Source organism: Pteronotus mesoamericanus, unplaced genomic scaffold (assembly GCF_021234165.1).
Source record: "Pteronotus mesoamericanus isolate MK-2021 breed Mesoamerican mustached bat unplaced genomic scaffold, CSHL_Meso_final contig_50, whole genome shotgun sequence".
NCBI classification, from domain to species: domain Eukaryota; kingdom Metazoa; phylum Chordata; class Mammalia; order Chiroptera; family Mormoopidae; genus Pteronotus; species Pteronotus mesoamericanus.
This window is the reverse complement of record NW_026555186.1, coordinates 3,172,641-3,198,608: the sequence shown is the minus strand read 5'-3', so window position 1 is coordinate 3,198,608 and position 25,968 is coordinate 3,172,641. Positions and strand designations below refer to the sequence as shown.

The 25,968-nt window shown below is 32.3% G+C and overlaps 1 protein-coding gene across 5 annotated transcripts in view; it reads right to left on the bottom strand.

The window, feature by feature from the left end:
* Positions 1-25,968, bottom strand: part of CDH18 (cadherin 18) — an 822,825-nt gene that overhangs the window by 229,728 nt on the left and 567,129 nt on the right. For all 5 annotated transcript variants that reach the window (XM_054578303.1, XM_054578308.1, XM_054578309.1 and 2 more), the window contains one exon: positions 19,081-19,565. In XM_054578303.1, coding sequence (XP_054434278.1) covers positions 19,081-19,308 — 228 coding nt within the window. In that variant the 5' untranslated portion in view covers positions 19,309-19,565. The remainder of the gene's footprint in view (positions 1-19,080; positions 19,566-25,968) is intronic.

The following is a 25,968-nucleotide window of genomic DNA, read 5'->3' as shown; positions in this document are numbered from 1 at the left end:
ATTACATGCAAGAATCCTCAACAACTTTTAGCAAATTGAAACAACAGGGTATAAAAAGAGGAAGTGGTATTTAGTCCACATATGCAAGGCTTGGTCTGACTTTTAAAAATCAGTCAATGTAATCTGCTATATCAATAAAATAAGGAAGAAAACACACATGGTAATATCAACTGATGCAGATAAGCATCTGGCAAACCCCAACATATATTTATGATAGAAACTCTCAACAAGTTAGAAATAGAGAGGGATTAACTCAACTTGATAAAATAAATAAATAAATAAACCTGCACTTAACATCATACCTGATAGTGAAGGACTGAATACTCTTCATGCAAGATTAGGAACATGTCATCACTCTTACTCAGGATAGCACTATATGTTCTAGCCAGTGCAGCAATAATGGGAAAACAGAAAATAAAAATGCATACAGATCAAAAGGTAGGATTAAAATTCTCCCTGTTTAAGAAGAACATCATTATCTATGTAGGGAATCTACAAAACAAATGGAAAAACAAAAACTCCCAAAACTAAGTGAATCTAGAAAGTTTGCAAACAGAAGAGGAAACACAAATTGATAGTTAACAATGAACATACAGAAACTAAAACTGAAGCAGAAAACCATTTACAATCACTCCAAAGAAAACCGTACACTTTATAAATGGCACTGTAATAAATCATGCACAGGATGTTTTATGCACCGTACACTGAAAATTGCAACATGCTGATGAAAGAAATCGAGAGCTAAATAAATGAAGGTATTGTGTTCACAAATTGGAAGATTCAACACAGTAAAATGCCAATTCTTTCCAAAGTGACCTGTATGTTTAATTACATGCCTATCAAAATCCCAGAAACATATTTTATAGATATAAACAAGCTTATTCCAAAATTTCTATGGGAAGACACAGGCCCTATTAGTTAAAACAATCTTGACAAAGAAGAAAAAATGCTATCTTTGATATTAATGCTGGTTATGTAGCTATAGTAACCAAGAACTTGTAGTTTTGGTTGAGAGAGAGATATAGTTCGATAGAGCAGATAATACCCCAGAAATAGATCCACACAAATACACTCCACTGAATTTTAACAAAGGTGTAAACCCAATTCAAAAGAGGAAGGATGGTCTTTTCAATAAAGTATGTTGGAACTACATACTTTGATTTCCATAGGAAAAAGTTTAAATAATCAGCCTTGGCCTAAATTTCACACTGTATAAAAATGTTATCTCAAATTGCCTTGTAGACACACAACTATACAATCTTAGGGGGTTGGGGATGAAGGAGAAAATTTTAGTACGTAACACCAGGAGAAGAGATCTGAGACTGCATCAAAAGCATCATGCATGAAAGATAAACAGGAGCTTATTAAAATTAAAACATTTTTCTATGAAAACCTATCGGAAGAGAATTAAAAGATAATTTAATTGCTCCGTAGAGATTGGGAGCAAGGATTTGCAAACTACATGTCCAACAAATAGTGTTTAGCATATTTAAAGAACTCTCAAAACTTAGAAGTTAAAAAAAAAATGAAAATGAACAAAAGACCTAGAAAAACATTGCACCCAAGATACACATTATAAATAAGCATGTAGAAAAGTGTTAAATATCATTAACCATTAGGTTAAAAAAATGAAACTTCCTTAAGATATCACAACTCACAAACCAGAATGGCTAAAAAAATAAAAATATAAATATAAAAAAATTTTAAAAAACCACAACATTACATGCTGGGGAAGATGTGAAGAATTGGATTGCTCATATGTTGGTGGTGAGGAGGTGAAATACTACACCCACTCTAGGAAATTTGACATTTACTTTAAAAAAGTAAATACGCTATTACTATTCAACTCAGCGACTGTACATCCTGGCATTTATCCCAAAGAAAACAAACTATGTTCACACAAACACCTGTAAATAAATGTTCATAGCTTTATTTGTAATAGCCCCAAACTGGAATCAGCATATGTTCCTTAACAGGTGAATTGTTAACCAATCAGTGATACATTTCTATAATGGAGTCCTATTAGGCAAATTATTGATATATGCAACAATTGAGTGAATCTCCAAATTTATGCTGAAAGAAAAACAGCCCATCCCAAGGGGTTACATGTTATATTTCTGTAACAAATGGAATTGCACAATTGTAGGAAAGACCACATTAATGTTTGCTAGGGGTTAGAGAGGAGGGGCTGGAGAGGAGGCAGGTTATGAAAGGCAAAAGGATAACATGAAGAATCCTTGTGGTGTTAGGATTGCTCAGTATGGTGATTCTTTGGCTGTGGGAATACACAGATCTATGCAGATGATAATTATTTTATAGAATTTAGCACACACAGAGAGACATACATCAGTACAAGGAGACATTTGGAAATCTGAATAAAATCGGTAGATTGTGTCAATGCCAATATCTTGGTAGTGATCATATATTTTAGTTCTACAAAATACTAACACTTGGAACGACAGGGTTTGCAAGAGATTTCTCGGTATTATTTCTCTTACAAATGCATGTGAACCTATACTTATCTCAGTAAAGTTTTAATTTAAAAATGCATACAGAGTTAAAAAACATAAATAATCTATGATAAATTACCAGAACTTTGGAAATAATCCTAACAAATAAGCATCTTTGTTGCTTAATTGGGATGGGGGAGGGACAAAAACAAAATGAGCCTAAGCTTACTAGCATGAATCAAGTTTTTCATCCTAAGTCATATCTTAAAATAAGTTTAGAAGAATTCTCTAAAGATTTTCACATTTTTTTCCAGGCTTTTAACAGAATTAAGTGTAATCTTTATTATATGTTGAAAATCAGTTTCCATTCGTTACAAAGCTAACAGATGAATCTCAGTGTCCTTTAAAGTTATACTTTTTTCTGCTAATTTGTTAATTACAAGTGTTGATTAAATTCTATATTTGGAGTTCAGATAAACACATTATAGAGCATACATGGCATGATAAAATATATTAAGGAATTGTGGAAAAAGGGAGTGGAATATAGAGTTATTACATAGCATATATAAACACAACTATTTACTAATGTGAAAATTTATGAAAATACCTTCATTGCTTCCTTACTATGCCAGGAAATTATTTATTATCTTATTGTCTAAGATTTAACACACTGAAAAACAATGAAGTCAATACATTAATTATTTTGGTGACTATTTAGTTGGTGCTGATAACAGTGCTAATATCACACAGTATCTTTCATATGTTTGCCTAGCCTCAATATTTAGCACATGTAAATTTTGCAAACTGCCTATCATTTCAAGAAACATTATAACACAAATAATGCACATTCTCCATTGCGAGTTTCACTGAAGTCTTTCTGCTTAAAATGGGGTATTGAGTACAAAATTTTTATTGATTTTTCTCCTAGAAGCTTCATGAAATTATATTTAAAAATTATTTAAGAGATTTAAAGACTTAGCAAAGTGAAGTTCATAAGGTTTACTCTCAACACAAAAGATATTTCAGTAAGTTCCTCAAAGATAAATTGCAAATGAAATAATGATGGTCAATTCAGAAGGACAAAGGAAATTATATCCTTAAAAATGTGTAGAAGGGCTCTTTTGAGTAGGACTTTGACCTGCCCACATATTTCCTGAAAAGAGTGAGTCAAAAATGTCAAATACAAGAGAGGATGGGATCAGATACATTTGTAAAAGATAATGGAAATATTAAAGAAGAAGTACTTGATTTCTCCAAGAAGAATATTCAAAAGCAGTCATGAACCTCTGCCAACAACAGTGCGTGTTCTTAGAAAAAATGCAGTATAATTTTAAAAACCTTAAATTAAGATGTCTGGGAAAACTAAGCAAGAGAACTAGTGATGAAGGCAGACCAAACTCCTGTCATCTCTCTCTATGCCTTCTGAAGCCAGTAGAAGGGTTTCCTATATCCTTATTCCAAAAAGTTATAAGTGATTGTATCCTACCTAGAGTTAAAAGGGGGAAGGAATAAACTTGTCAGTATTTTACATAGGTTAAGAAGACAATCGATGGAAAAACAATACAGTTAATGACAAAATGATATTGGAGAATGGAAAAAGAGATGGGATTCATAAACTCATAGACCCTCATATACAAAAGCAAAAACCAAGATGGAATCTAGTCACGTTAAAATATAAGAACTAAAGCATTACAGATTGACTTTTACGTGTAAAGAAGAGCGGTGAGAAGGAAATAGTAGGCAAGAAGAGGAATAGTAATTGTGTTACAGCTGTGTTTGTGTTAATTTTCCTTTTTCCCTTATGTGCATGTATTATATCAATAAAAATGAAAATAAACTTAATGAAATAGTAAAGGTAACATGAAGACATGTATGTAGGGAAAAGTCTCATTTAACAATACATTTTTAAAGGGAAAAATTATTTCATTTAGAAGTTTCATTATTATTCAAAATCATGCAAAAAGATTAAGCATATATATGTTCCATTAAGATGATCATTATTTTTCAGGTGCCAGTTATTAAAACACAATGGTTATTTTCAACACTGTTGAAGATGCTTCTCATTTTACTCAAGGTATCCTTATACATGATGCAAGGTCTGTCTAGAAAGCATCTAGCCATGTAGTATGAAAAACAGAGACATTTATTAAAGAAAATACAAGATGCAAGAAACATTGTACCTAGGACAACGATGCCTCAGTTCCCTTCAAGGTAAGGACCTTGGGACCTCACACAGTTCTCCCAGTCACCATAAGTTAGCCTGTCATATTTTCCTGAATCTCATCCGTGATCTGAAATCTCTTCCCTTTCAAAGGTGATTTTAGTTTTGGGAAAAGCCAGAAGTTGCAGGGTGCCACATCTGAGCTGTAGAGAGGCTAAGTCACCTGGGTGATTTGATTCTTTTCCCTAAAACTGTACAGATATGATGCAAGAGCAGGCACGTTGTCATGGTGATGAAGCTGCCAGTCACCAGTTGCCCATAGCTGGGGCCTTCTGAATCATCCGAATAGTTTCTGCAGAGGACTGTTCAAGCTTAATGCAAAATTTGATGCAGATTCTTTGCTCTACTGGCCCAGTCATTTGAATGTGATGATCACAGAGTATACATGTTCACTCAATTGTGTCTACTGCTCCCACTGATTGGTACAGTGAAGTCATCATTGGTCATGCATCTGCATTCCAGTCCACTGTCCTTGGCTGCCAGGTTACATTGATGTCATGAGAACTGTTCTCACTATATTAACAACAGTTAGGCTTTTTCCGGACAGACCTTGTATATCATTATTAAACTTAGCCTAAAAGCTAGTAGTTCTGAAAGATACTAATTTAGGATACTGTTGGTAGCTTTAAAAATACTGATGTTGGTTCTCATTTTCAGATTTCCTGACTTAATTGATCCAATGTACAGTCTGAATTTAAAGGTTTATACAAACTTCCTACAAAATTCTAACATCCAAGCAAGATTGAAAACTACAGCTATGTACCTCCTCAATATTTGTGCCAGAGTAAAATATACCAGATCAAAATATGTTTTTAATACATTACCCTAATGTGCCATCTACTTATCTCCATGTTATTATAAAATTTTCTTATGTAGACTGAGAAAATGAAGCTGCAAAGCATAGAATAAAACTACTGACATGCAAATTTTTAGCTCTCCAGGAAGAATCTTCAGTCTTGCACAGCTGCACTGCCTTTCACGCTCCTCCCTCCAGAATCATAAATATTTACTTAATGTTTGTGTGATAATTGATGTGTAATTAGATATTATTTTACCCTTTTGCATCTAAACATTTATAAAAATAATAATACAACTCAAAACTCTTCATGGTCAATTTAGTTCAATGGAACAATAATAACAGGATACAAAGAACAAAAGTAGCAACAGCAATGACAGGGGAAGAAAAAGCACAGCATAAACTCATAACATAGGTCATGTAAGAGTAGAATGTAATTCCAAGTTGAAAAAAATTATGTGGCTCTTATAGCATTTTCTTTCTGCTCAGTGTCCTCTTATTTTAATTAAAAGTAGTTTATATTTCCTTGAATACTATAGACGTGTTTAATACTTCTCATAATTTTGATATAACTATAGAAAGAACTCATGCATGTAAAGCAGCTAAGGAACTGAACAAGCAATTACCAGACAAGATGTTTCAGAACAAGTTTGTGAACCATTATATAAATATACATATATAGTAATAATCTGTTTCTTCAACCAAAGTGGGTAGACATTGAAGTGAGTTCAAAAAGGAATGACAGTTACCTCTAATTATTCTGAGTTCTGTTATTTTAAAATGTGATGTATTTTAAAGTGGGATGCATTTACCATATCTTGGGGACACAATCAATAAAAAAATAATGAAGTAAAATAAAATTCAAAGATATTAAACTTTCCCATCTAGTTTGGAAATTATTTTAAAATACATGCTTGTGTGTGTGCATGTCAGTCTTTTATGAACTTTACATCTGACTTTGGAAAATCAGTACCCCACAGTGAGACTTTTGGTAAAAAAGAGAATTTTGTCTCCCAGTATTTATAACATTTTTACACATTAGAGTTAGGCTTTTAGATCCATAGTGTTTAACTGCGTTGTACATGCCTACGGTTTTTTGTGACCTTCACAGACTCATATTTCGTGTGCATTTTGCATATAAGGCTAAGTACTCTTCCTGATCAATCTAAACCTACATTGTTCAATATTGTAGCCAGTTGCTATAGGTAGCTATTGAAATTCAAATTAATAGACTGTATAACTCATTGCTCTACCCACATTTCAAATATTCAACGGCTGCATGTGACCAGTAGCTACTATAATGGACAGTGCAGATATAAAATATGAACATAATTTCATAAGTTCTGTTGAACAGCTCTGATTCAAATCAGTGATTTTCAGTCTTTTCTACCTCATGGCACACATGAACTAATTACTAAAATTCTGCAGCACACAAAATAGTTTTTGATGATTTGACAAAAAAAATAGGTATAATTTTGATTCATTCACATGGTTATTGTTGTGTTAGCAGTTGTCATTTTTTTTTTAAATTTGACAGTCAAAGGCAAAAGAGGTCACTACCCCTGACTAAATAGTCAGGCATTGCATGTTTTAAATAATTCTTGTGGCACTCATGTTCTAGTTTAAATTGCTGATCTAAACATATTATTATAATTTAACCTTCCTAACAATTAAATAAGAAAATGACTTGGCACATGTTACCATTAGTCCATAATAGTTCTTTAAGATTAGTCCAAGAAGACTGAAGAAAGAATGCATACCTTTTTTGATCAAGTTAATTTATATTATTTTATACATTTTTTTATTTTTAAAATTTCTCCTGTAGATTGTTTTCAACCAAAGGGCCCTCTTGGTAGAGAAACAGGTACCTAGAAATGGGAGTTTTTAAAAGACAGGCCCTAAAATGTGGAATTGAACAAATGTTTGGGCACTTACAATCCCTTAATATCTGGCAGTAGGTAAGGAAATTCTTTTTATAACAGAACATAGAAATGGACTTAACTGTTGCCTGCAAATCTTGGGATTTGGACGTCACATATTTATGAGTTTGCAGTTTTAATGTGTTGCTTAGAATCTTAATAGCATCATTTGTATCTCTAATTCTACCCACTCCTGGAACTTCTATTCTTCAAGTATGCAAGTTAGTAAACCACTTCTCATTATTAAATTAATTAAAGATAGTTTCCTTCTAAATCCAGCAAGGTATTACTAACTAACACAGTGTGTTGATCACTAAAGCAGATGAGAAGAATTCAGTATGAGCAGTAGGTTTAGGAGTATGGAAGTTTTCACATGCTGTGGATTATTAATGGCTAGAGGAAGAAAATTAAAAGGGCAAAAGAAATGATTAAGTTTATTGCAAATAAGCAAAGAATGTATGGATTCACATTAATTTATAGACTTTCTGTATCACTACTCAATATTGTTGAATGTTGTCAGCCTCTTAGACATAGTAAGGTTGTTCAGGAGAGAATAACTTCCAAAGAAATAAATTTAATGGGGAAAAATACAACTACTAATTTTAAAGTTTTAATGTTACCTTTGTTTTTTTAAGCACTTTGCTGAGCTATCATTAACATACAAAAAGCTGTTTGTAATGTACACACTTTGATGAGTTTGAAAATAATGTACAATCCATGAAAGCCACAACCATAATATATGCCATAAACACGTCTAGTCCATCACCTCTAAAACTTTCTTCCTGTTGTCTATTATTCTTATCATCTGATAAGAATACAAGTTCTATCCTCTTAGCAATTTTATATATATACTAGAGTATTATTTATTCTCACCCATGAAGCAACCATGAATTCTTCTTCCTCAAGACTTTTTCCTTCCTTATCTACTGTGATTACACTTCTGCTCTATTGTCTCTAATTTATGGAGTTTCATTTTCAAACTCTTTACGCAGATCTAGTTTTCTCTTTCCCCTGCTGACCATATTTGATGTGAATAAATTTTGAATAGATGAATATGACCTAAATAATATTAAATCTTTGTCAGAATAAATTCAGCTGTGATCAAACTATAATTCTAAACAATGCAAACCAAAAGTTAGGATTATGAGTGTATTTTCGGTTTTTATATTTTATATTAATTATGTTATTGTTTATATTTTATATTATCATTTTATTTTTAGTGTATAAAAGAATTTCGCACCTTTGTTCTAGTTTTTATGAATATGATGATAAATAATACTAGTGGAATTAATTATATTTCACTGTGCAATTCTTATAATGAATCCCTGGTATTATCTTTATAAAAACTAAGCAAAGAGAAAAAAAACTGAATATATTTGAAAGAAAAAAAAGACCTGAATATATTTGAAGACACTCTAGCCTCAACTTTCAAATTAAATGCCTTTGTAATGTGGGGTCCAGTATGATTAAATGTTCAAATATTCATTGGATAAAAATCAGTAAGATAATTAAACAGATATCTTGAGAGTAACCTAATCACTATGTTGAAAACTATTCATTTCCTTAGGCAAAAACTTGTTTGAAATAAATCAGTCCATAATTATGAAATACAATATGATTTTTTGAAATACATATTTCTACTATTAGATACTTTGAAAACAGTTGGAATTTCATCTCTACTTTCACATGAAAATACTGAAGCATGATAAAGGAATATAAATATTTATATCCAGAAGAGATATTAAGAAGATTTTTCTAATCCAAATTTTGTCTTTGTGCAAAGAAAAACCTGAGACATGACCATAAAAAGGTCAAAGATAATGAAGATGTATCTTACTATAAACAATTAAAATGTTTCATAAAATTAAAAGGTAAGGTCAATACAACTGAGCTAGAAACAGTGAAAGACAATTCACAAGGAACAAGGAAGGAGGAGGACTTGGTAGCAGAAAGGTCATTTCCTTGTGGCATCCAGGATAATGTTTTGGAGGAATTTAAACCAGATACAAGCCCTGGGACCAAGAATTAGGTTTTTATATATCCTGAAGATTAGACTTTCAGTCTACTCGGGGTAGAAAATGAGAATGGAGATATCTGAAAAAAGCAAAACTACTTGAAAAGAGCTCCATGGCACTGAAATTATATTATCTACCTAGCAGCTTCAAATAGTAGCAAGGAAGCTTGTGATATGTTAGGACTTCGTAGTAGAAAAGTTTTTTTGTGATATACTGAAACCCAACTAACAGCACAGATGAAAGGCATATAAGTTTTAATTTTAGTATTGTTGGTGTTCATCTTTTTACTGTTTACATAAAATGTATGTACAAGGATCAATAGTTAAAAATTAAGAATTATATTTATTCAGATTTATGAAACCAACTGATTGCCAGCTGAAAAAAAGTTAAGTGGGTCTCTACAGATATTTACCAAGCATTGTTCTGGAGGAATCACACCAAAATCCCCATTCTTACCTATTACACAATATTGAAAACAAGAAAAAAGGAAAAATTTTAAAGGCATACCAGAATCAAACCTCCATGACAAACAGTGAATAGACAAAGAAATTTGCAAATTCATCAAGCCCTGCAAAAATTGAACGAGATTGTTAAAGAGGTGGTTTGCAATCTATGAGGTCAAAATGAAAGGACACATGATAGTATTAAAAGGGGGAAATAATCTAAAAACGAAGAAAGGGACCAAAAAGAACTAGAAATTTAAAAATACATTCAAGCTAATATTCAAGTCAAAGAATATACCTAACCACTTGATTTAGTTGAAGAGAATATTAGGATGTTATGACAAAGTCTGACAAAAAATTATGTCAAATAGAAGATTCAGAATAGGACGATAAATGAGACAAATAAAAATTCAAAGAGATAATTGATATATTTTTTTAAATATAAAAATTCTAATAATGATACAAAAACCACTGATATCAAATGTTGGGTTGAATTTTGTATAGCCAAGAACACCATGCAAACATGAAGACAGCCATTTATAAGCCAAGAAGAGAAGCTTGAAAAACATTCATACCACAGAAACCATGACTACAACCAGTTCTAGTGACATCTTGATTTCAGGCTTTTAGCCCTCAGAAGCGTGAGACGACAAATTTCTATTGTTTAAGAGTTAGTGTATAGTACTTTGTTATGACAGCTCAACCAAATAATATAAAGACCTGGAAAAACAGAAAGCCAAAAAACAATTCCAGAATCTAGTAGATAATAGTGGATCTATGGTCCATAAACACAGTGATAATCCTAATATCAATCCAAGAGAAAGAGAGGAAATTTAAAATGAAATTTCAGCAGTCTTCTCATTATCAAAATCAGAGGCCATAATACAAATATCTTCAATAAAACAATAATGAAAAACATCCTAGGATCTTATATACAAAATAATAATGATTCAATTAAAGAAGAAAAAGAGCTTTTACTGCTCAGAGTATGAACTTTAAAAATAAAGAATGAAGGCTGTATATAGGTAATAAAAAATCAAACCAGAAGATCAGAGGTAGAAGCAATGAGAAAAAAAAAATGAAAAATATAAGTACAAGAAAAAAAGTCAAAATGATTTTAATAATAATGAAAAATCTGGAAGGTACTTTTATAAATAAGAAAACAAGATACTAGACAAAATGAAAAAAGGCAAAGTGATTAGCGTTTAAACAGTCTAAGATAATTGCATTGTGTAGGATAACTAACTGGATAAAGATATCAACTTTAAGCTTTATATAGCACCTGTTAAAAAGAAATAGGGTATGGTCATCTTTCAGTAATAAGTAAATGAAACCCAAAATGTTTAATATAGAAGCAAAGGGGAGTTAAATGTTGTTAAATATGTTAAGCATATAAATAAATATATACATCCAATATTAATAATTGTAAGAAGAAAAACTAGTTGTAGCTTAAAAACAATCTGGCATGGTAGCCATGTAAAAAGTAGAAAACATGTTAAAATAATACAATTTTTACCATTCTATGTCCTTGTTGTTCAGGAGGTAGGTAGGGATATGAAATCGAAAACATACAACATAAAAATTCCAAACTAGTAGAGAGAAATCACAATAGATGTCAATTTGGTAGAATAAAAAGGACAACAAAGCAACAAAGAAAGATATAGTGCACATAAAATACAGAATAAATTGGCAGTAATAATTCCATGTATACTAGAATTAAACACATTAAACAATGGAATAAAATTATCACAGAAAAAATAAATTTTCAGAATGCATAAACAAAAGTTAAAATTCATATCTATGTGTATTATAAAAGAAACATGTAGGGTATCATTACAGTGATAAAATAGTATGAACAAAATAGACAAAACCATTTTGGCCACTAGAAACATGTTCCGAGGATATCACTCTCAGATCAACACTGACACGTATTGCATGTTGGGTGAGATAATTCTATGTTGGGGGATGGGTGGCTGCTGTCGCATTTGTTACAGAATGTGTAGCAGCATCCCTTGCCTCCAATAACTGAACGCCAGTTAACACCACCTTCCTGCTTGTCACAACCAAAACTCAAGGCCACATTAGAACTTTCATGAGCACTGTGTCGTTTTGCCTTGATGGGCTCTTTTTCTGAATTAAAATGATACATTCTATTCACAGTTTTATTAATATAAAGGTTAACATAATGCAGACTGAATTCTATTTATTTTCATATTTTATTCTCATTTGAAAATGAATTAAAGCTTTTTTCCTTCAAGTATTTTTGACCCTGGTGATTATGTCAAAGGTAACTAATAGAAAATTTAGCTGAGGTGAAAACAAATGTTTCCCCACATTTTCAAATGAGCCCAAGCATTCAAATCACCTCTAGTGTAGTGCCATCGACACAAACATGCACACATACAGAGGATGGTGCATTTGTATAGTAATATAATATGAACAAATGCATATAATATGCCCATAACATATGCATTCCTTTGCACTGATGACCTTTTAAATAATTATGAGTGTAGCATTAAGAAATGTTATATACAGGGTCTGGCATAAGTAAGGCCTGCTTGAGTGTGGTTGGTGGGGTAAAAATATGGGTGTACTCATCCATAGTATTAATTTGAACATTTCACCTAAGATGTCGTATGGTGTGCTTGATTGTGATATTGTGATGTTACAGAATTACATGCTTATGCTTTTGTAATAAAATATTTTGCAATAAAGCAGGGGTGTTATTTGTGTCAGACCCTATATAATGAATGCTAAGGCTGGTCAATAACTTAAACATTATTAAAATTATACAGATAAAATATAATTTCTTTCTAAAAATACAATTAAACTTCATAAAATCAGATTTATTAAAAATAATTCTGAATCACTGTAAATTAAGTGAAATATGTGCTGAATCGAATTCTTCTTTTATGCTTACAATTTCTTATAGGACTGGATCTAAATAGTTAAATTTCTATGATCACTATGAGAAAGTTATATCCACTTAAAACTGAGTATCACAATTAATTTCACATGACATCATGTCATCACACTGTCATCCTTATAAAATTTAAATGTCATGTTTTGATATAGAAAGTCGTACATTTTAAGGAAGTTATGATTAAAAAATGTTCATAAAATTATCTTCTTGACAATATCAAATGACAATCAGGATTTTTTTTTTGCTATGCATTTAACTTTCAATTCACAGTTCATCCTCTCATTTTTTCCTGAAAAGCCTGAACTTTGCCATTCCTTTTTACATAATGTATTATCTCTTTACTTCAAAATAGCTTATTTAATTTGAAACTACAGTACTCCAAATTAAAAGAGATTTGAAGGTTTTCTTTTAAGGAAAGAAAAATATAGAATAATGGTTGTAATAATGATGATGAAAGAGGGACTTCAAACACTACATTCTCATAACTAATTTTCACTAAAGAATCAGGTATGTTACAATTTGTTCCTTGGCAGTGCCGTGACTAATCCCTCTTCCCATGAAGAGGTCACTTAACGGTTTCAAGCATCGTTGTTTTTTATTACCTGAGGGATTTGGCAAGGTGATTTCTCAGTTCCTTTTTACTGCCAGAATTCCTTGCTTATCCTCCTTATGTTTGCTGTTTTCCAGCAAAGCAAATTGTGAATAATCATGCAGAGTCTACACTTATCTCCTTGCATACATAAAATGTAGGTAGGCAGGTGAGGGAGAGTGGTGGAATTTTAGAACTAAATTGGTAATAAATATATGCAATATCGTCAACATGTTATAGTTTATATCAAAAAATATTCAGTTATCAGCAGATAGACCATAAAAGCAGGAAAGTGAAAATAGAGAATATAATTCATTATTTGTCCTAAAAATGTCAAAGTTCTTATTAGTTTTTATTATCAGCTGTACATTAATGTCGATGCAGCCCTAAACCTAGTATAATATCATTAATAAGTTAGATACCTAACCCAAAACACACTGCTAAGTAGAAGCATATTTTTTGGTCTCTTACCTCTTGTTTATTATGTTTCTTACATTCTCTTTAAGTATCAAATAATGCAGTGTGAACAACCTCCCCTTATAGATATCCTGGAATGAACAGAGTTCCCTATATTTCTTATATGAAAATGTTTGGCCAGTTAAAGAAGTCACTTGTAATGTTTTTAAAATGAAAATAATATGTACTTATAGAGCACAACATTTAGCTAATCACATTTACTACTTGAAGTATATGAAGCTTATTGCCACTAGTTCTGCGTTAATAGATATTTCTAATGTATATACCCTTAGTTAAAGTTTACCAATTACACATAAAGTAAAAATCATAAATTTAAAAACAAATGGCAACTATGAAAAAAGTACTGCTAATTCATATTACTGGAAAAGAATCATTGCATGTATTATGTAAAGAACAACTAGTTGTTAAGTTCAAGAGACAAGTAAAAGAATATGTAATCAAGGGCCATGAAAAGTCAGTAAAAAAGAAATATTCATAAACCCCAAAATATGAAAAGATTATCAATTTTACTCATAATAAGAGAAACACAAAGCAAATTACACAGAGATGCAATTTTTCACTGATATTTTACAATCCCATCTGTTGTCATTGCTGTAGAGATATAACCTCTTTAACGTGTCATTGAGAAAGGTACAAAATGCTGTGACATCTATGAAATGGATCTAGTAATGTCTACCAAAATTAAAGATTTACAGCTCTTTGAAAGAAAATCTCACTTCTAGAAATATCTCCGACAGATATGCCTGTATGCTGAATGATGTGTGTACCAGGACAATCATTACACTTTTGTATGTAATGTGACAAAACCAACAACAATAAAAACAAAACACCAGAATTAATGAACATTCATTGAAATGACTATTAGGGAGGGTTATGCCAGTGAAACTGGCAAAGTAAAGACCTCCAAGAAATTATCTCCTCCATAAAAGCAATGATTGATGGGAGATATTTGTATTTCAGTAATTTCCAATAATCAGCAAAACCACCACATATAGTGATAGTTTATGGAGTACTTCCCAGTGAATGACCACATTTGATCATGACAATAGGCATGGAGGTACCATGTGAATTAAAAGGATGTAGTCCCAAATCCTGCTTTAAAATCCTGCTTTAAGAGCATTCACAGTATGTTAGGTAAGGCAGCCAGCCTCTTAACCAGAGGCTCACAAACATGTCTTGTAAGTGACCCTTAGTAAACAGTGTTGATGTTGCATGCTTTACTGTCTCTTGCCACTACTCAGTTCTACCGCTGTGGCTTAAAACAGCAAAACACAACATTTAAATGCCTGAGTGTGACTGTATTCTAATAAAACATTATTTATGCAAATGGAACTAGATTTCATGTAATTTCTGAGTGTTATAAAATGTTACTTTAAAATACCAAATGTTGAAAGCAACCTAAATGCCCATCAGTAGATGATTGGATCAAAAAACTATGGTACATTTACACAATGGAATACTATGCAGCAGAGAGAAAAAAAGAACTACTAAACTTCGCGACAGCATGGATGGAACTAGAGAGCATTATGCTAAGCAAAATAAGCCAGGGGGCGAAAGACAAATACCATATGATCTCACCAATAAGTGGAACCTAACCAACAATACAAAGATGTAAAGAAAATAAGACCAGCAACACTGAAAGGAAAAGAAATCAACAGAGACAAGAGGGAAAGAGGGAGGGGTGGATGGGGGAAAAGGAAGGGAAGGGGCAAGTCAAGAAACATAGAGCAAGGTCTCATGGACAAAACCAAAGGAGAAGGGTTGAGGGAGGGAGGCAGGGAGGGGCAAGGGAAAGTGGTGGGGGGAAGGCAGAGACAAATGTATTTGAAAAAATAAAGAAAATAAATTAAATGAAAAAAATAAATAAGTGAAAAAAATGTTTTCAACAATCTAAAAAAATGAAACAAAACTTCTTTAGTATTGTAGATAAAACCAAACACACAACTGGTTAAATTAGGCACACAAGCTGTAGTTTAAATGACCCATCATCTAAATCATAACTAAACTTTCTAATATAGTTGAATTAGTAATAAAAATGTCAAACAGTATTTCTCAGTTTTCCATGTAAGGAATCAGAAAGCAGAAATATAAATAAACTTATCAATAGAGATAACAAGCAGAGAAGCTAGGACTCAAAGCCAGCTCTTATCTCACTAATCAATATTGGCTCAGGAAGGCAACAAGCCTACTCCAATGATAGGTGTAATGTATGGCATGCTTTTTATGTTGCGTGTAACAGTTTACATAAAATCATATTCTTCATTCTAATGGGATTCATTCAGCACTGTTCTACTTTTGAGAAATTAAAAAAAAATAGCCTAAATGGTCTATGTTGTTTTCACAAGATAGTTAGAAAAGAGAGAACCCATTTATTTTAAAATTTTAATGACATTACCATCTAATTTGTTCCAGGAGTTAAGGGTTAGAAAAGTAATGTGTTATTATATCTTCATTACCTGAGGTCAACAGATTGCTCAATAATAATTTTAAAGTATCTTTAACAAATCTATGAACTCAAATTTATGAGATATATTCATATGTTATTTTTGGTATTTGGCTCTCATGGTCATTACATTCTGGAAAAAAGTTATGGATTATCAAATACACATGCATGTATCTACGTCTAATTATATACACATGTATATATGTGTAATATATATGTGCAATTATATATTTTAAATATAATTGATATATATTATTCGTGTGTGTGTGTATATATATGTGTATATATACACATACAATTATACTATTTACTATTAGAAATGGCCTTATGATCATGGCCTTAGCCACATATGCATAACTTAGTAATGAATAAGAATATTTGACCAATGTCAAAAAAATAAATTCCCTCCTTATAAATCCAATCATTCACTAATACAAGTCTAAGAAAATTATCATAAGGAATATGAGAAATTGATATGTATCAAAATACTTAGGCTTAATATTTTATCAGAAGTCCAGTAAATGTTTTATAATGTGAACTATAAGTACATATAAAAAATTACAACCAGGAACTCAAGGATACTTTGAAACAAACATATAATGAAACCAGAAAGAGTAGTATTTTAATAGCAAAACTGCACTACATGATTATTATTTTGTTTCTGTTGACAAAATCCCTGCTGACATTCTGTGTTTCTGCAACAGAGAGGGGTGAAGGAGATAATTTTCAGTTCTCTGGAGGTATCTTTTCTCCTGTTCATAGTAATTTTAATAATTCCATGTTTTATTTAAGAGCATTTTGAAAATATATGGTTGGCCTTTATGAATGTATTTATGAGTTAGAGATATGAATTCACCTTTATACAAATAAAATAATGGGATAAAGGGGCATTATTTTAACTACATATGAATTATTGGACTTTGCAGGCTTTCCTGAATTACCATGGTTATGTACACATGTATGTATGTATGTAATTATGTATGTTTGGTGTTGAGGGGTGAGGGGAAAATGTGTATGATTAAGTTAGAATTGCACATAAAGGCAGATGAGAATAGAATGAAAGGACTATGAGTTGAGGGTATCAGGCTGGAAAGGATATAACAGGATCGTACATTTGGGCAGGACCTTTTATATTTGTCTGTCAACACTACAAACAATGGAAAGGACAGATATTTCTACAGAACATTCTGTAATCTGAGTAATGTCACAGACCTGCACTACTTCCTGAGGGGTAACAAGCTCTCAACCATATGTTCATTGGCACCCAAGCTCAGAAAGATCCCTTGGTCCTGGTCTACCTCTGGAGGCTTAATCTTTTACTAAAAATTAGGTGACTCAGGAGAATATGCAACATTGTCTTATTTTTCCCTTTCTCTTTACAGCAAATTTTGCTTTTTAATTAAATTAATAATAAGAAGTATGCATAACAAAATATTTTAATACTATTTTTTTCCTTTTGGCATACTCTTAAGGAAAAAAATGTGTATATGTTCTTTCCCCCCTCCTTTTTAAGTATATTTAAAAAAAGGACATTGAAGTTCATAACAAAAATAACTTTCTAATAATTCAATATGGTATGCTTTTATTTTATAAACTTGTTTCCATTTTCTTCATGGGATACTTTGTAGAGAAAACAATGTATGGGACAAAAATGAGTGGGTTGGTCTCATTTTAATGTGTATGTAAGAACATGATAGAATTGTTTCAGATCTTTTTTTGTGTGTTCATATTCTGACCCCATGGCTCCTGCCTTGTATGGAAAATACAGCTGCAACTGAGTCCCTGTTGGATGAGGGGTGGAACAGATGGCTTGTGATTCTGTGCTGCCTACACATTAGGGAAGCACCATGGCTTCGATTGAGTACATTTTTTTTTTTTAGTACTAACATTGCTAAAGTGAAAATAAATAGTCAAACAGGGCAATGGAAGTCACTGAGCCTGCCGTCATGGAGATTCTGCTGCTGTGCTTGCTGTATCTCTCAGACATTGAGCTAACTTAAGTGTTGCTACTTCCAAGGTTGTATCAGTAATTCATCAATAGAAGGCCTTCTCACTTTCCACTTGATTCTCTAAAACCTAGGTAACACGAACTATTTCATTTACTGTACACACAACTTCCTAAAGGGTTTAATAAACCATTAAGTTCTCTCGTCTATGGATTTGAGAGAAAGAAAAGTTGATCTAAATTTACGGATAATTTTATCAACTTTATTCTTTTGGAATTTAACAAAATCTGTACATCCAATGTATATTTAACCTATATTTAAAATATGTCAATGTTTTTATGGAAATTAATTTGAAAGGTTGGAAAAACATCCATATGCTTGCAAAGGCTGACAATTTCAAATACAATCTGTGTAAAAATCAATAGAAATATATTAAATGTCATGATATAATATCTTCTTTTTAGCCTCATATGCATTAGCAATAGATTAAAAAATTGTAAATATGAATGTACCAATAAATGGCATCATGAATTTCAACATACTTTCATGGTAACAAAGATAAAATTACTTAATTATATGTTAATGATGTGTTTTCATTTTACATATGAGAACAGAAAGAGTAATATGTTGATAAAGAACATTCCAGCTACTATGTATGGAACAATGTTTAGGGATCTGACGTTATTGATATGTATGATTTTTTACAATCATTATTTTAAAGTGGTTATTATAACTATTAGCTTACATAACATAATGTCTTACCATTCACGTCTCTTACCATTCAAAACCAACTCCCACTTCACCCTCATTTCATCCCACAATTTCCTAGAAGAAATAAAAACGTCAACAAAAACTTACCTTTCCAACGTATTGTGGATCTGGTCCCATATGTTCTTCTAAAACAAAGAACTGATTCCAAACCCATCCCCTTTTGGGACGATGGTGGACTTCGGTTTCTCCTTCAATGTGTTTGGTTTGGTTTCTGGTCACCTTGATGGAGCTGTGGTGGGCAGTTCCATAACACCTCTGCACAAAACAGAGACACACGAGGACTGGACAGATGCAAGATGTGCTCGTAATTTTCATTGTAAGATAACTTTCCAGTTCACAGTTTTCTTTCTTTTCCTTGTTAGCTACAAATGCTTAGTGAGCATTCAAGATAGAAGCCGAAGCATGTTTTGGAAGGGCAGTCCAAAGTAAATTGTTTAGCGTGTCCATGATTTAACTGTCCATCAGGGAAAGGTCAGACTGCATTTACATCCTGAAACACTTTAGAGATTCAAAATTGTAGTTGTCTGATTTTAAGTCTTCACAGTAGGTGAACACGGGCAACCATTTTCTACCTAATGGAAAGAGAGAAAATTATTATATAACAAAACATAATAGTTTTAAGTATTTGCTCTGAATGTAAATTATACTATTTTGTAGTGTGATGCTATTGGGCAAAGAATGTGTGTAAATTCTTTTGGAAATGTATGCACGTCGTCATGTATAAGCCTTTTCACTGCATACATTTTTAGATGGACTTCCCTTGTCTACACTGCTAATTTCCAATATACATATAGGGTAAATGTATATAGAGAATATTTACATATTCTTTGACATAACAGAAATGCAGCCCTAGGGAGTGTTTAAACGTCCAAACACTGACGATGAGTATGCGCACATGCCTGAGTACATTATGATTGCTTACAGTATGTGATGTATTAGGAACTCCATGCTAAGTGCAATATTTTTGTTTGTTTTCATACTTATTTATTTTCATGAGCTGTAGTAAAATTTTACTGCAAGTTACCTACTACATGTGATTCACTGACCTTCAATAAAATACTCCCTAGGGTTGAAAAATTGTCACAGACCACCACAACAATCAAGTAGATATTTAAGCTGTTTAGTAAGTAAAAGGAAACAGACAAGAAGATGGCTGGAAAACATGTAGGAAACAGAAAGTTACTGTATGCTTACAGGTCAGATCAGCACAATCGATTATGAGTGAGAATGTCAATTCGCTCAGTCATAGTTTGCATGGATTTTTATAGGCCTGCAGGTAATACTCTATGGTGCAGTCTTCCCATATAGGTGAGATAAATATTCAAGCATGGGAATAACACTCCACATAATTCTCGTAGCCTTGTAAAGAAAGGTGTAAGGGAGAAAAGAATGGTGGCCAAAAGAACAAAGGGAAAGATGTTTTGATCTTCTAATGAAATGGTGTAGTCTTGGACTTAAGTTATACTACAATTGGACAATAAAGTAAAATTTAATAAAGATTTCTGGAAGACAAAGAATCAGGATTTGGTAGAGAAAAAATTGACTCTGAAATTATTAGTTTATTGAAAACATAAAACTGTGTAGCAGGTTTTGCTCTTTTTGTATGTGTGTATTTTAATATGTGTTTAAAAAATTATATTGACCCAAGATTATAGTTATTCTATTCTGTAAAAATATTAAATGAAGCACTTTCTTATTCCATTAAGTTCTCCCCTGTAAATCAGCACAAACTGAAACATGTCTCTAAATGAATCACAATGTGGTTGACATGACAATATATTTTTAAAATTTAATATAAATAATCAGACAAAGCATCATTCCTTTATACAATTGATAAAAATGTTTATACTGAGTAGGAAATGAAAATAAAAATCACATGAGACCCAAGGCAAGGCGTTTTCTCTATCAATATGTCTCCCCATAAATTAGGGTCAATAATAATGCTTACTTCAGCAGACAGATGCACAAGTATTGTATTGGACAAGAACTCCAAATTCATTTTAATTATCTGGCATAATAAATTAAATTTTGTGATAGTTTTTGAAAGCAGAGATACATATTTTATTGACTTAAACTAAAATGACTTAAAACTCTCCAGACTTCTCTTCATCACCTCCTTCTCCTCCGCCTCCTCCTTTTTTTTGATAATTTACTTACGATATGTACTTATGTAAATCATCTAATTTCTTCAAGTCTCAACTTTCTCATTTACTAAAATTTGTATGTATCATTTAATATTTTTCCCAGTTTATCTGATAAACTTCTTGGATGATTTTATATTAAAGTTTTATTTCTCATTTATCAAACTACCCATAAGTTTGAAGTCACAAATCTCAAAATAAGAAACTTTAACTAGCTTTTCTTCTTAGAAGTAAAGTTGATGAATATGTAGAAGGTGTTATCTTAATCCTTTCACACCACTTAGTGTGATTGTTAAATGAAATTAACATCTTTGCTTTTTACGCTAAGTTGTTTAACAAAGCATAATTCATGAGTAGAAGGTGAAGAAAGTGGCTTTTGTAATACATTACGGATATACAGAATGAGTGTTTTCTTTACAATAATGATATTGTTTGGCATTCTGAAAATATATTAATATATTTTAATCTATTTATATACATCACATGTTTATGAATCTTTAGTATGACAATTATGAAAAGTGATAAGGCTCTGTGGAATAAAAAAATATATAAACATCACTACTTTACTTTTGAAAGTAATTCCATTTACTGTATCATGAGAAGACAGATGCCACATATGAAAATTTCTGCTCTATTCTGCAAATCTACCCTTTCATAAGTTAGAAAGAATTAAAATGAAAAAAAAAACCATTGATTTAGACTGACACAATAGAAATACATTGTAGACTTTTGGCATTTTTTGAGTATGCAGCATTTAAACATCCTTTCTGTTTTCATGGAACATTCCAATATGTGAATTCTGATGACTAGAGGCCAAACTTTCACCTCTGAACACCTAGGGGCCAGCTACTTTCTTTCTTCCAATTTTTTAGTTAGAAGTTGCACCAGTGACTGACTATACACATTAATCACATGTTCCTATACCCTGGAACAGAAGATGGATGGATGTAGAAGAAGGTGAGAAAAATTTCAGAGCAGTGGTATGGGTCTCAACTTCCAGATGTGGTGGTGGTCAGTTGGCAGCTATGATGGACAGAGTCCAGCAGCAGTTGAACAAATTAAGAGTCATTCTAACAATAGTTTCAGTGGCAAGTACTTGTTATTGTTTGTTACTGTCTCACTTGTCTTGGTTTCTACTTCTTGAGAAACCTGATTCTTAAGGACCCCCATCAATTTTGATGGCTACACAATGTTGTTCCAATAAATGTATTTGCTGCCTTCTATGGCTAAGCTGACTTTTGTTGTTTGAAAACAAGAACTTTCCTGTAAAAATAATTACAGTCATAGAACTCTAAAAAATAAGTATTTCCAAATAATGCATTACTTGCAATAATATGCAATGCAGACCTCTTACCTCTGCCCAATACTTAATCTAAGTGATGCCACACAGTTGCAAGGGAGTAGTCCTCTTACTTCTGTAACTATTCCCTCTTCCATAGTAGAATTAGTAACACTGTACTTAGACGTGACCTCAAGTGTTCATTTTGTAGAAAACTATCACCTATCATATTTTTATGAATATTTTATTCTCTGACTTTTACATCTCTCATTTATGAATAAAAGTTTTGATTGGATTATCTTTCATTATGTTCAGCTAATTCTTTGAATTTGTGATTTAATAACTATTCTTTATTTACAAATGACTTTTCTTATATTGAGTTACTCACATCACCCAAGACTAACTATTAGCCATTCCGTGCAGTCCTTCTGTTAGAGAGCACTGAAAGAACACGATTCTCAAAGAAAAGGATTCTCACATTTACCCCAAAAGCGTTGTTTGTACCTTGGTCCTCTGACTGAATGTTCTTACCAACGTGTTCTTAGTTTATAAACTTGTGCCTCCAAAACTGTCTAAGAATGACTTACATTTGCTTTTTAAAAAAAGGTTATTTTAATTAAGTATATTTTATTGATTATGCTACTGCAATTGTTCCATACTTTTCCCTTTGCCCCTTCTCCACCCAATACCCCCATTCTCTCCAGCATTCCCACCCCCCTTAGTTCATGCCCATGGGTCGTACATATTAGTTCTTCAGCTTCTCCATTTCCTATACTATTCTTAACCTCCTCCTGTCTTTTGTACCTACCAATTATGTTTCTTATTCCTTGTAACTCTTCCCCCTTCTCCCCTTTCACCTCCCCCACTAATAACGTCCATGTGATTCTGTTCCTGTTTTAGTTGTTAGCTTAGTTTATTTATTTGTTTTTAGGTTCAGTTGTTGATAGTTGTGAGTTGTTGTCATTTTACTGTTCATAGTTTTGATCTTCTTTTTCTTAAAAAATTCCCTTTAACATTTCATATAATAAGAGCTTGGTGATGATGAATGCCTTTAGCTTTACCTTGTCTGGGAAATACCTTATCTGCCCTTCCATTCTAAATGATACATTTGCTGGATAGAGTAGTCTTGGATGTAGGTCCTTGCTTTTCATCACTTTGAATACTTCTTGCGAGTCCCTTCTTGCCTGCAAGGTTTCTTTTGAGAAATCAGCTGATAGTTCTACGGGAACTCCTTTGTAGGTGACTATCTGCTTCTCTCTGGCTGCTTTTAAGATTCTCTCTCTATTGTTAACCTTTGGGATTTTAATTATGATGTGAAAAAAAGTTGTTTTCTTTGTTTATTATTTTGAAAATGTCTTTATTAAAATACTTGATCAATTTTATTTCATGAATGTGTTGTTTTTCATATGTGTGAGGTGCCATAAGATATTATTTTACATGTTTGGAAAGCCTAGAGTTATAATTGTCACCAATTTTTCAACTCTAGCATTATACATTACTGGTAGGAATTCATATGACTGCGAAGAGTAAGCTTAGTTTAAATAGGAGGTGTCAAAAGAAGATAGAAGATGGTAGAAAGTCCATAGTTTTTGGACTTATTTCCATTGTGAGACATATAAGGATATCTTGTATGGAGAAACATGTCAGTGCAATTGTGTCGCTTAATGCACAACTGTCAAGTTCATAAACCCATCAGATGAGAAGGCTGTTCTTCATGAGAAGATGACTCATATTGAAAATAGTGAAACAACTTTTCCATGATGAATTACTAAAATCCATCATATTGTCAGGCAGATTTAAATATAAAGAATTTTTAAATTGTGTTTGATTTCTAGAGTACTTATATAAGGTGAAAGTAACAAATCCTTAACAGAGGACAATATTTTTTTTATTGCCCTGGCCAGTGTGGCTCAGTGGGTTGAGTGCTGACCTGCAAATCAAAGGGTTCCTCGTTCAATTCCCAGTCAGGGCATATGTCCGGGTTGCAAGCCAGGTCCCCAGTGGGGTGGGGCATGTGAGAGGCAACCACACATTGATGTTTCTTTCCCTCTTTTTCTCTCTCCCATCCCCTCTGTCTAAAAACTAAAAAATAAAATTTATAAAATGTAAAGAAGCCATTTTTTAGTTTAATAATTATTTGTGATCTGTCTGTGTGTGTATATATATATATGTATGTATGTATGTAGGTAGGTAGGTATGTAGGTATGTATTCATTTACTTACATTCAGGGTATGTGTTCTAAAACCTTCAAGTTATCTTTTGGGTTGGTGATTAGAAGCAAAATTCCCATTGCTTGCAAGATGCATTCTCAGGTATTGCCTGATTCTGAATCTATAGTCTCCATCATTCAGATCTAATGATCAACAACATTGGTCATTCTTTTGCTCTAAGTCTAGTTCTTGTTCAGTTTCCAATGATCCCTACTTCTGATTTTTTTTTGTTTTACCTTTTTGTTCTTTACCCTTTATATTAAATATTTTCTTCACAACTTTGTGTTTTTCTCTCAATTGATAACATATGTTTAATAATTAATTATACTGTTCTCTATCAGTGTCTATTAGATCAAATAGCTCTTGTTTACAGTCAAAATCCAAATCTCATAAACCAGATGGAGTTGTAATTTTGTTGCAATATTATTCCAAGGTTGATTCCTGAACCAATATTTTCACTTCCAATCTATTTCATTATATCCTTAACACATCAAGATTTAGACATAATAATTATATATATACACATACATATACACACATATATACATAATACAGTGAAATATCTCAATAACAATAACATACAGTAGAAAGCATTAACTTTTGCATACTGTGTTTTTTTGTTGGAAATATGCATTTAACTTTCATGGAGACAGTGATGAACACATTGCATGTGCAGGACAGGCATCGCACCTTGAATAGTTCATTCAGTTCTATTTTTCTTAAGAGTCTTAGTGTCCAAACTCCATTTAGTAACACCTACCATCTGAGATGGAGACTAACGGGTGTTATTCCACAAAGGCTACCATGTTTTAGACACAATTCTCTTTGGCTGTTTTATGTTCTTCACATCTGAGAAAGACGTATTGACAGCTTTGCATCATGCTGTCTTCAAGGATACATGTATGGCAAAAGCCTTGGAAGAAAGGTAGAACCAGGTTTGAAGGCAGAGAGCAGATTTGTTTCTGACAGGATACTGCCTTCTTCTATGACAAAGGTTGGAGAAGTGTGTTAGCAGACCCCCCATAAAGCTGAGAATTCCAAAATTCAGGATTCTTCCCCTTGACCCACATATATTATCCCTGGGCTCCTTTGAGTTTACCCAGGGTGTAGGGAAACTTATGCTGCCTACTGAACTATGGGTAAGAAAGCCTTTTGTCTCTATTCCAGAGTCTTGTATTCTCTGCCAGCACCTACTAATCTGTGGCAGCCTAACTGATTAGCTTGAAAGTAAGGCAAAATCTTAAATCCTTCATTTAAAATGCTGGGTAACATTGTTCAATGTGACTGCTTGTTCCTCTAAATTACCATAGAATTTATCAAATCCTTTCTGTATATTGCAGACCAG